The sequence below is a fragment of the Vicugna pacos genome, chromosome 11, assembly GCF_048564905.1.
Source record: "Vicugna pacos chromosome 11, VicPac4, whole genome shotgun sequence".
NCBI classification, from domain to species: domain Eukaryota; kingdom Metazoa; phylum Chordata; class Mammalia; order Artiodactyla; family Camelidae; genus Vicugna; species Vicugna pacos.
The window spans coordinates 30657587-30673246 of record NC_132997.1 but is presented as its reverse complement, the minus strand read 5'-3'; the positions used below and the strand labels follow the sequence as shown (position 1 = coordinate 30673246).

Genomic DNA, 15660 nt, shown 5'->3' with positions numbered 1-15660 from the left:
GACGGCTGACTCTCCCCTGAACCATCCTCACTGGGTGATGATCCGAGCCGTACTCAGCTGCCTCTGGCGTGAGGCACTCACTGGTTGTGTTTGTACTGAACAAAGTACTGTTCCATTCTTTTGTTTACGAGGACAGATCTTTTGTGTTACTTCAGTATTACACAGACTTGGGCTTCGCCAGCCTGCTGTTGTCTCTGACAGTACTGCCAAGGCACGTGTGTCGTGTGTTGGTGCTTTTATCTAATACCACACCTTGAGGTTGTAGATGGTTTCTTCTAGTATCTGCCATATAGTAGTGTTTTGTTTTTGTACGCCCTCCAGAATTCAGAGGGGTCCTTGGTTTGGGGGCTGCTAAACGGATCACATCTTGTTCACATTCACATGTGCCCTCAGGATTTTGTAAGTTCTGGTCATAGCCACTGTCAGCTAAATTGATGTGAATCTTCATATTTAAAAAGTAGCCCAGATGGGCCCCTCTGAACTTCTCTGTATCTCTGTGACAGCGTGAGCCGGGCTGTCTTTGGTCTCGCATTGCAGTGCGGACACGTTGGGGGTTGTGTGTGTGCGCGGACAGCGGGTCGCTTTACGTCTGACAGGCTTCCTGAGAGGCTCGAGCATCTTCCCGGCTGTTGCAGCGCACGAGCCAGGAAACCCCTCACCAGAGACTGTCTCAGGGGTCTGGCTTTGGATTGTTTCACTTCCAGGTCACTGCTCTGCGCTCACCTGTGCGGAGCTGGTCTGTCATTTTCCTGCCCCGTTTCCCGTGCTTCCTCCTGGCGTTTGTAGTACGATTTCTAAACACCTGAACGTCTTGCTTCTTGTTTGGAATCATCTGCAGGGATGGGGCTCTCACCCTGGGCCCTCTTCAGATTAGCAGTGCGAGTGTGCAGTGAGAACAGTCCTGTTAACGATCTCCTGGAAACCCCACCCTTCATCTTTCTGTTTAGAAACATGCCTGTTTATTTCCACCTTTTACTTGATCAGCATAATTTATATGAATAAGGTTTGTCTTCAGGGGTGGTGTTTTAAGAAAACAGGAAAAATCAAGCCACAGTTAACTTGTTTGTGTCTTTTCTCGAGAACAGTGATGATTAGACCTCGTTAAGAATCTGATTAAAACTGTTAATCCTCTCCCCACCTCAGTGCGCGTGTGGACAGAATTTTGCCGGTGACCCGGTGGTACATCCGCTGGTCTGTCTGTATGACCACGTTCAGGGCCCCGTTAAACGTGCACTGGTTTTGCTCCTTTTAACATTTCAGGAGATACCCTCGGAGTGGCATCCGGAGCTGATGACGGACAGAGGGATACCCCTGGAGCTGTGGGCACATTACGTGGAACAGCTCAGAGCTGCCCAGAGCATGGCCATGGAGGACGCAGTTTTACTCGTGTTTTCGCTGAAAAATTTTATTCACGCTCTCAAGCGTCCTAAGTCTTTTCCTGAAGGTAGGTGAGCTGGGGGTCCTCCATGGTGGTGCTCTGAGAACTGACTGCTGACTTCACTGCTGTCTTGTCTTGAGTGCAAGGCTCCCGGCCGTGTGTCCCCACGGCTCACACACCGTGTCTCCTTTCCTCCCCGTCCGGTAGGCGGCGCCTGGTGGAACCCCGAGCGGCTGCAGGAGGACGGCCGAGGCTACCTGCGCCTGCTGCTCGGGCTCTTCGAGGTGGTGCTCGGTGCTGCCGACGCCGCGCACTTCCGCGTCCTGATGAAGCTTTTCATAAAGGTACCGGCGCGTCTTCTTCAGGCGTGCTCTTCCCTTTAAGAAGGTGTCGTGGATCAGTTTAGGAAGTCCTTAATGACAGTGAAAGTACTCTCAGCAGTGGAGAGCGTGAAGATAAACGCAGGCCCTGTGAGGCGGTGCTGAATCCCGACGCCGGTCGGGCCTGGTCAGCAGTTTGCTCGTCACAGCAGGCCCGTCCGTTGGGTTAACTCCTGCCCTCACCGGCAGGACACTGATGGTCAGAGAGGCAGTTTAGGACACGCGGAGTCACTCGGCTAAGAGCTTTGGTCGCAGCGCCGCGCCCTCCATCGGCCAGGACTGGGGTCGGTTCTCTGTCCTGGTCCTACCTGCCCTCTGCGGCATTTACCCTGACGTCGCTCGTGCTGTCCCTCGAGGACTTTCTTAGTGGGGCTTCCCCCACGCCACTCCTGTCTTGCTTTTCTGCTTAGTGACCTCGCTTTTCCTGCTGTCGTCCGGTGTGTTCAGGTGCAGACTCCTAGTGAGTCCCCTGGACGCCAGTCTCTGCCTTGTGTTGTGTCCTTCCCAGTTCACACACCGAGTGTGGAGGAACTGAGTGACTCAGCAAAGGAAAGCGTTGCAAAGAATGGCTGTTTCCTGTGGTTAACACAGTAGTGAAAGAGGATTTGGAACCAACTTAATTTGAGTAAGAATTAAACTTCACTGTCTCTTTTTTGTTTTAATGTAGGTGCATCTGGAAGACATTTCCCAGTTCTTCAGGTTCCTTTCTGTTTTATGGACCTATGGCTCCAGCCTTGCAGACCCGCTGAGCTGCAAGGTGACGGCCGCACTGCAGACCCAAGCCCTGTACGTCGGCCGCGTGCTGCTGTCCTCTCAGGAGGCACCGTGCCGCCACCAGCTGGCGTCCGCGTCGTCGCCAGGTACTGCGCGTGGCGCCGTCACCTTCTGTCACCGCCGTGTAGCGTGTGACGGTTGTAGTTTAGAGAATTTCTTTTTTTTTATTAATGCTGAATGTGCCCTCTGCCTCTGTGTGAGTGTGTGTATGCATGTATGTGTGCATATGTAGGTGGTTTCTGGTTACTTCTAAGTTTGCTTTTGGGTTTTGAATGTCAGTTATGGAAACCCACCGAGAGACACATAATAAAAAAGGCAGGTGGCTGGTCACAGGCTTTCAGTATCCAGCTGTTCGTGTCTTCGGCTTCAGCAGGAGCGGGACCGTCTAGGGAAGCCAGACCACACAATACAACTCAGTCTTCAGCTGACTGCTTGTAAAGTGGGTCTCCATTCAGACCGCCCTCCTGGGTTTGTCTGTCACCACGTGTAAGACATTTTCAGGCTAGGCACTCACTAATGAAACTCCCCAAAATAAAATTTCTGTTTTCTATAAAGTGAAACTGTGCCTTTTGCAAGAAATGCAGAATTTCACGAAGTTGATGACTGTGACACTGCAGAGTGGCTTGACTTAGAAAGCGGGTGACAGATGAGAGGGCCTGGCAGAATTGCACCTGTGGGGGTTGAAGGTGACGGCCTTGCTGAGGATGACGGGTCGTTTAGGTTCCGGTGGAGTAAGTGGCCCATGGGAAACCTGGAGGTGTTCTTGCTTGATTTTTTAAATTCCAAAATCACGCTTTCTAAATGGTCTGTGAATGGTTATACATTTTTCCCAGAATAATTTCTCAATGTTTATCATTTATTACCTCCTTGAAAGAACATGTTATCACAGTTGTAACCAAAATTTTGTTATATATGAGGTAAAACACACACAGTTTCAAGTTTTACTTACAAAATAAAATCCCACGAGTGTAGCTCTTCCCCCACTACTTACTATAAAATTGCAGCCTCTACTTCAGGTGGATTTACTTTTACGGTTTTTTCAAGCGTTTTGGATGAGAACTTCCTGGGCATTTTTAAACTTTTTCAGTTAATACCCTGGAAACGTCTGTCTGTATTAACAAATGTAGACTTTTGTCTCTCTTTTATATGTCTGAAGAGTATTCCATTGTATGGAGATAGCATAATTTATTAATAGTTATCTGCTGGTAAACTTGTGAGTTTTCAGAAGGGTCGTAACTGTTTCGATTTCTAACTGGGTGTGTGACGTCTGCTGTGCTTTGGCGTCCAAGGCGGTGGCTCCTGAGGAGGCTGTGTCCCGCGGTCTGCGAACAGCAGGGCCGGGGGCCTGGCTCCCCTGGGGTTGCCGCAGCCTGGGCCCCCCCCCCGCCCCCGCTGCCTGCCTTTCGTCACCTGCCCCTTCCCGAAGCGCTCCGGCGTTTATGCTGCGCAGCCCTGGCACAGTCCTCCGCTGAGCGCAGGGGAGGCACCGTGCTCTCCTCGAAGCTCAGGTCCCCCAGGGCCTCCGCTGAGTCCGCAGTGAGGAGCCGCGGGAGTGCTGGCTGCTGTGTGTGTTCATAGATTAACCAAAGACAGTGTGCTAGTCAGAAGGGGTGGGGGGGCGTTGGAATATTACAATTATACGAGTTAAGTTCTGTCAGTGGCTTGGGAATCTAACCATCATTTCTTGTTTCTGTGCAAATACGTACCCCAGCTCAGGCTGGCATACGGCGCATCCTCGCTAAATGAATGAGCGTCTGACACAAGCTGGGGCTCGCGTTGGTTTGCTGTGCCTTATCGATGTAGTGAGTTTATTTGCATGTTCAAGAGCAGAACTCAAGTATGGTTTCCAGCTTTTATATAAAATACGCTGTTTTAAATCAAAGTAAATTTGTTTGTAGAATGAAGTCACACAGAAGATTTTTAAATGGAAGGACATTCCTAAAACCTGATTACTTATATAACGTAGCTTTGACTTGTCTTGAGTTCTAGTACTGTACGTGAACATGGTAACCATTGTAGTTAGTACTTTGAATTTGTTTCTGAATTTGTATTTTTCTGGAAGCTCTGCCCCACCTTACTGGGAATTTTAGCAAATAGATATCCTGATCTGAAACTCCCCTTTGTCTGAATTCAACTCTCCAGCTGTTTATTTCTGGCTTTATTTTATAAATTAATGTGATGGAGACCAGGAAGGACTTTCCAGCTTTCCCATGACCGTGAATGTGTATGAAAGCTTGTCACACTCTGTCTTAGCATTCCAGAAGTAGTATGTGTGGAGCAAATCGTTTCTAGTAAGGGGAAAATCACCAGAACGTGCCCCAGTAAGTGGTATGGAATAGAGCTTAAATAACTAATTACCATAAAGGAGTTTGGGTGCCTCTTTATCCCAGAGATTTCTTTTAAAAAACCTCTGAATCAGTTGATTACACAGATGCATTCTACCAGATCCCTGAAGCAGGTAATCTCAGTGCTGTTGAACGGGCAGGGCATAGAACGGAGGAACGTAACTCATAGGACCAGCGTAACTCTGAAAACTGACACTGCTTACAGACAGAAAGCCATGATTGCTTTGAATAATAATGCAAAAATTCTAAATAGAATATTTGCTGGGTCCATTAGCATTATTTCATTATTTTAGAAAACAAACATTTTCCCAGTTAGAGTTCATTCCAACAATACAAAATTATTTCAGAATAAGGAACTCTGTTAATGTAATTGACCCTGTCACTGTTAAAGGAGGAAACTTTACAATCACGTCCAGAGGTCTGAAAGGTCATTAGCGAAAGATCAGTAATAAATCGTAATCAAGTGACAGCAAAACTGGAGTAACGCGGTGGCCATACTTCTCAAGTCAAAAGGTAGCAGTTTCTGTGCGTTTGCGTGAACAAGCATTCCTGTTAATTCATCACCGTTACTGAACTTGGTTCTGGAAGCACTGGTTGACAGAAATAGCTGCGTTTCAGGTGCTGATGGGACGTGTGAAATGAGAAAGCTGACGTCCCGGACCTGTGCGGTTCTTGGGTGGATTGTTAAACAGGACACCTGGCTAGCCTTTTGGAAACATTTTAAAAGTTTGACTCCAACATTATTTCTTAGACAGAAATTCCACCTGAAGTAAAGCCTTCACATTAAGAAGGTGCGCTCTAGTGTTAGAAAAAAACATGGAGTACACACGGTCTCTGACTACAGAGGCAGGTGCTTGAAACGTTCACTTAGAGTGGGGAGGGCCTTTCTAAGCAAATACGGAACTAGAAGACAAATTTTTCTATAAAGCTATAAAGTTTGCACAGCGAAAGGTAAAGTGAAAATATACATCAGTTCAGGACAAAATATTTGCAAAACAAAATGCACAAATGGGTCATTTCTTTTGCACACTTGTGCGAGGATGTATGTACAATGGTGTTTGTGGCAGCATTTGTAACGTGAAAAGAGTAGGAACAATCTAAACTTTTACCAGTCAGGTACTGGTCTAAAAAAGCTTGGAAAATACACATGGAAATCTGTGTACAATTTTACAAGGATACTGTAGGTATGTGTGTACTTTCACGGAAAACACTTGCAGCAGACATTGAGCTGTGGCGCCAGGTGGTACAGAACAGGGTGTGAATACTGTACGTCATCTGTGTATTTTCAGGAGAATGTGCCAGTGGATGCCTGACGTTTCTCTAGAACAGCAGACAAAATTAAACAGTGACCGGTCTTTAGAGAGGGAGTTTGGGTTGGGAGGAAGGCTGTCCATCGTGTCCCCTTTGGTACTATTTAAATTTTGTAGTCGTTCAGTTTTTAAGTTGTTACATACATGTTTTTCCCTTTGGTTTAGTGGTGCCGTCTCTACTCGTCAGTCTGGGGAGCCCCGTGAAAGAAGTCCGGAGGGCTGCCGCGCTCTGCCTGCAGGCCCTCGGCGGAGTGGCCTCCCACTTCCACCTGCTGATAGAGCACTTGGTTCCGAAAGCGGAGGAGATCACCTCAGACGCCACCTACGTTGTTCAGGTAAACTCATTAGCAGAGAAGATTGAGCGTGTGCGTGCCCGTGTGGACAGTGAGCCTCTTTCTCCTTTCTTGGCATTCTGCTTTGTAGGGATTTTGGTGACTAAGTCATCAAGTTTAGAAACTGGTGTGTCAGCATCTGCACATCTTTCTCCCCGTTTTCTTTCCTTTTTAATTTTTTTAAATTAAAAAGAATTTTTAAGCGACAGTTACCTTTTATGTATTTACTTATTGGGGGATTAAGTTTGCTTGTTTAACGGAGGGACTGAGGATTGACCCTGGGCCCTGCGCGCTAAGCACACGCCCCACCGCTGGGCTGTGCCCTCCCCCCAGCCCCTGTGTTAGAAAGACAGTACCGCGTTTCATTTCTGCTCCTTGTCCACCGGCTGAGAGGGCAGCGTGGAGCTTTTGATAGTAAGCTGGCCGGTGGGTGGCGCTCCTCTTTCTGCTAAGGCTTCAGGGGAGGTGAAAAGTCACGAGTGGCGCCGCATCGCGTGGGAGAGAACCCTCAGTCAGTAGTACCCGTGGCCTCGGTGGCTCCTTGGCTTTTTTGTTTGTTTTTTTTAAATCCAGTTTCCTTTTCTGTATCCTAGGATTTGGCTACTTTATTTGAGGAGCTACAGAGAGAAAAGAAAGCGAAATCTCACCAGAAGTTGTCTGAAACTTTGAAAAACCTACTTAATTGCATATATAGTTGCCCATCGTACGTTGGAAAAGAGTTGATGAAGGTGCTTCGGGAAGTCGACAGTGAGGTATGCCCGTTGCGCGTGGCGTCACTGAGGGCTTGCTGCCACTCACGTAAGCAGGACGCAGTGGGAGCTCCGTGTCCACACGGGAGCGTTTTCTTACTGATTGGGGGCGGGGGAGAAAAATACACAGGACACAAGAGGCAAGAATCAGTGAGTTTCTTTCCATTTTGAAATCGTGTGTCATCCCATCTAATCGTGGGCTTGATTTTAAATGAATTTAAAAGTCGCACGGGGAAGAACACTGATGATGCGCTGCTGAAAACCCGTCAGGGTGTGTTTGTGCTCCGGGTGAAAACCCTCCACGAGGTGATAGATTTGGACGTAAAGGCTTGTGTACATCCCAGGATCATTCACTTTATTTTAAAACGTATGTCAGACGTTTTTCTGGGGGGAGCGTCTGTAGCTTTCATTAAGTTGTCGAGGAAGCCTGTGACACAGAGGAAACTTGGTGGTGTGACAGCGTGTGCTCATAAGCAGAGAAAAAATGCTCTTCGTCTCGTGTTCCAAAAATGCCTGTGTACTTTGCCATCCTTGGATGGACGGCAGCTTGGGGCACAAAAGGGGGTAAAACGGAGTAAAAGCCATTTGCCTCCACTGCCGTGGTGCGCTTGAACAGATAGCCTTTGTCAGTTCCGGTCGTCCCTGCTAGGGTTGAAACCGGGAGTTGACCATCTTGTTCTGCAAAGGACCAGACGGTGACTGTTTTAGGTTCTGTGGGCTGCGGTCTGCAGGGCACTCAGGTCTGCCATGGTGTTGGGAAAGCAGCCCCCGACAGTAGGTAGACAGTGAGCGTGCCTGTGTTTGAGGAAACAAAATTGCCAAGCCCAGGCGGCCCTCGGGATTTGGTCTGCAAGCCGTAATTTGCTGCTCCTGGTTTCGTTGTTTAAAGATTTCACAGACATAATTTGAATTAGTATTAATCATGCCAAGTTGGAAACACTGTTTGAGGAAGTGTGCAGCATTTTAGAAAAGCTAAAATGTATTTCTTTTGTGTGAAACTTGAAGTTTGTATTTCCTGTTTTCACAAAGTCAGGATGCTCGCAGATTGTTTCTCCTGTCATTTCGGAAGAGTTTAGAGCTTTTGCCCGTTGCAGACTGAGCTGTCAGAGGGGACCTGGGTGCCCGGCTTGGATGAACAGCCGTCCTGGTGTCTGGGAGGTCGTCATTTTGGGCTCCTTCCTCAGGCTGGGCTCCCAGTCTTGCAGCGTGGTATCTTTGGGTGTCCTTGTACAGCACGACAAGCTTTCATCAGTATAGACAACTGTTTACTAATGAGTTTTCCAAACTTCAGACGGTGCTTTCTCAGCTGTTGCCTATGATCGAACAACTACTAGACAAGATCCAGAAGGAGCCCACAGCCGTCCTGAAAGACGAGGCCATTGCTCTGCACCTCTCTCTGGGAAAATACAACGAATACTCAGCTTCCCTTTTACACAAGGACCCGAAGAGTCTCGATATATTTATAAAAGCTGTGCACACAACAAAGGAGCTTTACACAGGAATGCCCGCCGTTCAGATTACAGCTCTTGAAAAGGTCAGTGACTTCTTTCAGAAACTAAAGCATGTTCAGGCTTTTAAAAACTTGTACTGATTTACTTGGAGAAGATCATGGACTGGGTATGTTTTAAAGGAATAATATGGTATATCTGACCCATTTCGCAGAACCGAATGATGTACGTGAGTCACTGAAACTGACAGACTAACGAACGGTTCACGTCGTGAGAGAGACAGACTGGAATTCACGTTTATTCCCTGAGCTCAGCTGCCTTTTTCTGCCTCTAGATTACGAAGCCGTTCTTTGCAGCTGTGTCAGATGAAAGGGTTCAGCAGAAGCTGTTGTGCACGCTGTTCGACTTGCTGGTGAACTGCAGAGACGCGCGCTGTGCTCAGACTGTCAGCAGTGTTTTCAAAGGGGTAAGTTGTGAGTGTTCCGTCGCTTGTTTACTCACGTTGGTCCTCTTCCAGGTGACGCTGTGTGCAGGCGCCCTCCATTCACTGTGCTTTTAGGAAGTCAGACGTCCCCAGTGGCCAGAGTCGTGGAAGCGCAGGTCGCAGAGAAGTGCAGGATGGGAGTTACAGGTCTTCACCGTTACCTTTATTGTAGGAAGCATCTGTCGTTCCGAACAGGCAGGGTGTGTGGGAGGGTCTGCCTCTCGCGCAGGGATTAGGACTGCGTGGTGCCTGCCGTCCAGCTGGGCAACAGACTCGGCTTAATCTGAGCCATCGTGGAGCGACATAACCGGGCAGAACGGAGGTGCCGCTCGTGGGTCTGCGTGCGTGGCGAACCTGGCTGTAGACCAGGCTGACCGCCTCGTCACTGCTTTGTTCTGTGACGTTTTTAGGAAAACGCTTCCACAGAAACAGATCATTGTGTGGTGAAGTTCTGGTATTCAGGTTCCGCAGGTCTCAGAATTTTAGCGTCTTTACTTAGCTTTCTGAGATAAGTGACACAAACCAGGGTGCAGAGCAGCAGGGTGTGTGACACGCTTCTGCCCGCACGTGTGTGAGCTTCATCTTTCTTACCCTGCCCCCACCTGACCTGCACGTGCCAGCTTCACCCCCTGTTGGACGCACAGCACCTGTCTGTTACTGCTGTTTTGAACACCTTCCCTCGTGTATTTACTAACTTAGTTTTCTTGTGAAGCACATTTTTTATTGTTTTTCTTACCAAGAAGAGCCTTTTACAGAATAAAGATGCTAAAATTATATAATACTTGCAGTGTTTCCCAATCCTTATTTCTGTTTTACTGTTTTTATATATGTAAACGTTAAAATTTGGAATATTCATGTCTGCAGACTGCTCTCCTCCCTTCTGTCTCCTTTTATTCCAGAGATGAGACATCCACTCTGCGAGTCTGGCAAGGACTCAGTTCCACTTTGTTCTGACTTTCCTTTAATTTGAATTATTGTAGGTAGCCTTTAATTCCTCGGAAACTTACCTTGGTGTCACGTAGTAAGTGGGCGTCTAGGTTACTGACGCTTCCATTCTTAAGCTCTCCACACTCAGGTTTAAGACCATCCTCTTTCGTTTCTCGTGCCCCCTGGCGCCTGAAGTGCACCCCAGATCCGTTACTGCCGTATTTGGTTTCAGTTACTGTAGTTTTTCTTACCGCTTTCTCTCTGACTTTTCAGATTTTTAACTTCGTGCTTGTGACTTTTTCTCCCTGATAAACTTTGGAAAAACACTGTCAGGGTAGAAAGATTACCAATAAAACTTTGAATGGAAAATAGTTCAATTTGGGAAGTAAAATCATACATTATCAAGAGTCTTCCTTTTTCAGGAAGATGTAATACATTTATTTCAGTCTTTTTCTTAAATATTTCACAAAAATTTTAAATTTTACTTATATTTGGATTCATTTATTTCTCAAGATAAGAATCAATAAATACCTTTGATCTTTCTCCTGACGGAAATATGTATATTTAGGCACTGTTCGTTTCCGTGTCCCTCTCGTGGCACCAGAAGATCTCTCACACTGTCAGTGGACGCCTCGCTCGCACTGCTTCTGTAGCTCCTCTATGGGCTCGCTCTGCGGTTTCACCCTCGGGAGTGTTCATACCATCCAGGGGTGTCTGAATTCCGTTACACGTTTCGTCTTGATAGAGCTGTTGGTATGTGGGAAATTTCCAGAAGAACATGTGAGCAATTGTCGCTGGTGTTTGCCTTTGGGGATCAGTCTGGCCCTCGAGTCGCAGGGAGGCAGAATATGTTTTCACTGCATCTCTTCAAGTGACTGCTCTAATTGTACCCCGTGGAATTCTGTCATCCGCCTTCTTCCTGTTTCAGATTTCCGTTAATGCTGAACAAGTCAGAATAGAACTGGAGCCACCAGATAAAACGAAGCCCTTGGGCACAATCCAGCAAGCAAGGAGGCAGAAGATGCAGCAGAAGTAAGAGCCCCGAGCGCAGGGAGAGCCTGCGGCTCCCCCGTCCCCGAGCGTCATGGAACTGCTGTGACTTTCCGATGCCCGTCAGCTTGGCGTAATCGGGTGCGATGATTTTTCCTCAGCATCGATAGTGTTTGCTTTTCTAACTGTTTGTCGTGTGTGTTCCCCAGAAAATCACAGGATCTGGAATCTGGTCAGGACGTTGGAGGTTCTTACTGGCAAAGAGTAACCCTCATCCTAGAATTACTGCAGCACAAGAAGAAGCTCAGGAGCCCTCAGCTGCTGGTCCCGACTCTCTTCAGCCTGCTGTCGAGGTAACGCCCGGCCTTCAGCCTGGCAGGGAGTGAGGCTCTGATTCTTGCCCGTCTTGCTTATTCAATGTTCTTTTCTTGTGTAGCTGGTCTGCAAGGTAAAGCACGTGAAGGCTGTAGTTGAAAGATGTAAAGAAAGGTTATGGGGACGCATTGCCAGTGCCTGAACCTGACCTTCACCCCCTGGCCCACAGCCCCGAGCCCCTGCTTTCCTTCTTAACTTCCAGCCCCACGTCCCTGGGACGTCATTGCTTGTATTTATTAAACGGGACACTGGCTGCGTTTTTCGGGTGCGTGTGGTTAGGTCGCTGTAGTGTCTGTGCTGAATTGTGGGTGTGAGCTCTCGACCAGAAGGAAAGAGGTTGTCCCGGCTGTCCTAGGAGGTTCAGAACAAGGCGATGAGCGTGCAGGTGGGGGGTGGTTGTCGTAAGCGTCCGCCTGCGGGAGGAATCTAGACTCTCATCATGTTTGTAGACTCGATGGTTAATGTTTGTAGTGTAGTTTCCCTCTCTGAATGTGTGCTCTGGACAGTTGGGCATCAGTGCAGCGCTGACCTTGTGCGTCTCTCTCACCACCCATCCCTCCTCCTCCCCGGGCGTCCTGAAGGAGCTTGGAGCCTTTGCCGCTGGAGCAGGGCAGCATGGAGTACACCAAACAGCTAATTCTGAGTTGCTTGCTCAACATCTGCCAGAAACTCTCTCCAGATGGCGGCGGGATACCCACAGGTGTGTGCTGTGTGGGAAGGAGAGCGGGGAGGGTTGTCTGCTTGAGGGAGTCCGTGCCACCCCCTTGGGGTTTTTATTTCTCACCCTGCAGATGTTCTTGACGAGGAGAAGTTCAACGTGGAGCTGATAGTTCAGTGCATCCGCCTCTCCGAGATGCCTCAGACCCACCACCAGGCCCTCTTACTTCTGGGCGCTGTCGCTGGGATATTTCCTGTGAGTGCCGGTCGCTCTGAGTCCTCGGGCAGGGGTTCCGGCGTCTCTCTGTGGGGACCCACCGGTGTGCACTGCTTTGAATTCAGTGGTGTTTGGGATCTTCCAGCGCTGGGATCTGTCAGCCCTGCCTCTTCAGTGGCCGAGACTGTGAGCTGGTTGGTCTTGCTAAGCTTTGGTGCCCCTTTTTGTAAAGTGCAGAATAACAGCGACCTTCATAGGGCTGCAGTGAGGGTTCCTGGCTAGCTCCTAGCACAGTGCCTGGGTCAGGGTCGCTCCCACACGTGGGGCTGTGCTGTGCTGTGCTGTCTGGAAAGACTCCCGTGACTCCTCAGGTAATCCTCACACGGCTTTCAACCAGTGATTTAAGAAAATTAATTTGGTGATAAACTACCGCTGTTAAAGAAGAGAAGCCGTGTTCCTTATAGAAGTATGTCATTTGAAGATGTTTTGAAGAGGTTGGAATTACTTTCACGTTGGGGAATCAGCCACCCCCATGAGCGTAAAGGGCTTGTCTTCTGATCCGCTGCAGCCACGTGTGGAAGGTCTTATCTGGGTGGGGCTTTTCCCTTGGGATACAGTCAGTGGCTCTCACAGGGTTGGTAATCCAGTAACAGTTAAGAATAGCTGATATTTTTTTGTTTAGCGAACTGTACGTAGTTCATATGCCGTAAACCCCGCCCCTTCAGAGTGCAGGGTTCAGCCGTCTTGGTACCTGCACCGGGTCACACGGCCATCACTCCGGGAGCAGCCGCGTGTCCCCGGCTCCGCCTCCGCCCTGCCCGCCTTCTCTGCTCTGGACGGTCCCTGTAGATGGAACCGTACAGTGTGTGGCCTTCCTTGTGTCTGACTTCGTGCACTTTGCACAGTGTTTTCAAGAGTCATCTGTTTTGAAGCTTGAACCAGTGTTCCTCTTACGGCTGTGTGATACAGCGTTGTGCGCGTGCACCGCGACTTACCTGTTCATTAGTTGATGGACATTTCAGTTGTTTGCACTTTTTGGCGATTCTCAGTTACGCTGCTGCGAACACTCGTATGGGAGGTTTTGTGTGAGTGTGTTTCCAGCAGGAGTGGGGCTGCAGGGCCACATGCTGGCTCTGACTTTCTAAGGACCTGTCAGACTGTTTCCCAGAGCGTCCGTGCGTCTCGTGCCCACCACGCAGTGTCTGCGGGTGTGGTTTCTCCTCTCCTCACAGCTGTTACCGGCTTTTTCTTTATATTACAGTCACCCTCGTGGGTGTGAAGCAGTGTCTTAAGATTGGGATTTTGAGTTTCCCTGATACTGAAGTGGATCAGCTATTCATGTGCTTAATGACCATTATTTGTTTTTGGAGAAATGTCTCGGCAAATCCTTTGCCCATGTTTAAATTGGGTCTTTTCTTTTTATTGCTGACCTCTAATGACTTATTGATATTTGATGTGCTTAAAATAGAAAACGCTGAGAGACGTGTTTCCTTTCAGGATAAGGTTCTGCACAACATCATGTCTATTTTTACGTTCATGGGAGCCAATGTCATGCGCCTGGACGACACCTACAGCTTCCAGGTCATTAGCAAGACGGTGAAGATGGTCATCCCGGCGCTCATTCAGGTACGCGGGCTCCCTGCCGTCGTTAGTGTGGTTTAACTTTTACGGTTTTTACATAGTGTGAGATTGAGGTGGTGGTGAATGACACTAAAAGCCTTTCTGAAACGCTCAGGGCTTTGTGCCTCTCAGAGCAGCGAAGCCAAGACACACTCTAGGAGGTAACATCTTTTCCAGAAGTCTCTGTGAACTCGCACTTCCTGTGCGTTGCGGGCGTGGGCTGAGTGTGAGGGGGCCCTTACGCAGGGCGGGGGCGGGGGGACAGGAGGTTTTGAAGCAGACTTGCTGATGCACATGGCTCAGCAGACGTGCACCGCACGCTCGGAGCCCGGGCTCCCAGAGCTGAGGGAGGCCTGGTCTCCACCAGGCGGGTCTCCAGAGGGAGTGAAGGACTTGAAGGTGCGAAGCGGCCGCGAGGCTGAGTGAGCGTGCTTCTGCCTGGGGGGCTTCTCCCTGCCCCACTCTGGTGCTGTCGCTGCTCGTGTCACTGGCCGTGACCACTCCAGGAGCGCCCGTCTGCAGCACCTTGTCCTCTGCGTCTTGGTGTGAGGCTGGTGTTCTGTGTGCAGCATGTTAGCCCGGGCAGCTCCCATGTGTAAGGACAGGAACATACGCCGGCAGAGAAGAGACATGCAGAGGGGCTCAGGAGGCGGGTGTCCGCCGGGTGGGGACTGCTGGGCTTCGGGAAGCAGCCCTGGAACCTGGTGGGGTGTGCGGGGTGCAAGGGGCCAAGAGCCCAGGCTGGGCCCAGGCATCGGGGCAGCCACTCGGGCGAGCGTCTATGGTGGGTGTCCGTGTCTTCCGTCTGCCGTTTGTCCGGGAACTGTTTCTCGAGCACGGAAACAGGAGTGAGACCAGGTGGAGTTCGTTATGAAGGCAGCAGGTGGGGCAGCCGTCGCCCCTCTGGCGCTGGGCTCCCCAAGGGGCACCGCCCTCCCCAGGCAGTGCAGGCCCGGCGGGCCCTGCAGGGGCCTCTGCCGGCTGCGCCCCCAACGTCGCCTCTTTACGTGTCGCAGCTCGGCCCAGGGGCAGTCTGCGCTCCTGGGATACTTGCTGACTGGGTTTATTAAAATTCCTTCCATCACTCTGGGGCACATCTGAAGGCCTCTCCTGTCTGCGGAGAGCCCATCTCGCGGTGGGTGGTTTGCTTCTGCTCAGCATCCTGCTTGCTGTCCCACAGTCTGACACTGGAGGCTCCGCAGAAGCCACGAGGAGCGTGGAGGAGATCGTGGTGAAGATCGTCGGCGTGTTTGTGGACGCGCTGCCCCACGTCCCGGAGCACAGGCGGCTGCCGGTCCTCGCACAGCTGACTGACACCCTGGGGGCAGAGCGATTCCTCTGGGTTCTCCTCGTCCTGCTCTTTGAGCAGTATGTCACCAAAACAGCACAGGTGGTGGCCGGCGGAGAGAAGGTCAGAACAGGGTGGGCTGATGGGGAGGGAAGTGGGAAGTGGCGCTGTTTCAGGTTTCGGGTCACTCTCCGCTGTAAACAGGGTGGAGGGGGTGCTTGATCAGAACTGCTTTCAGACAAGTTTGTGGCCTCCCTTGATGTTGCTGTCAGAGCCCGAGGCCCTCTGAGCACCCTTGGGCCGCAGGACTTCTCCTGGGCTGACCTGACGTTTCTAGAAACAGGGCCGGTGCCATGCTGGGCATTCTGGTTCAGGCTGTGCAGTGA

At 49.9% G+C, this 15660-nt stretch overlaps 1 protein-coding gene across 3 annotated transcripts in view; it reads left to right on the top strand.

Annotated features, from left to right (window-relative positions):
* Positions 1-15660, top strand: part of HEATR1 (HEAT repeat containing 1) — a 45746-nt gene that overhangs the window by 18268 nt on the left and 11818 nt on the right. For all 3 annotated transcript variants that reach the window (XR_012077292.1, XM_006216478.4, XM_072971024.1), the window contains exons 18-30: positions 1261-1444; positions 1586-1722; positions 2426-2618; positions 6353-6522; positions 7113-7271; positions 8560-8802; positions 9051-9182; positions 11056-11159; positions 11327-11470; positions 12074-12192; positions 12284-12405; positions 13864-13992; positions 15167-15397. Coding sequence is in view for 2 of the 3 variants with exons in the window: in XM_006216478.4 (XP_006216540.1) it covers positions 1261-1444; positions 1586-1722; positions 2426-2618; positions 6353-6522; positions 7113-7271; positions 8560-8802; positions 9051-9182; positions 11056-11159; positions 11327-11470; positions 12074-12192; positions 12284-12405; positions 13864-13992; positions 15167-15397 (2067 nt within the window). In the remaining variant the exon portion in view is untranslated. The remainder of the gene's footprint in view (positions 1-1260; positions 1445-1585; positions 1723-2425; positions 2619-6352; positions 6523-7112; positions 7272-8559; positions 8803-9050; positions 9183-11055; positions 11160-11326; positions 11471-12073; positions 12193-12283; positions 12406-13863; positions 13993-15166; positions 15398-15660) is intronic.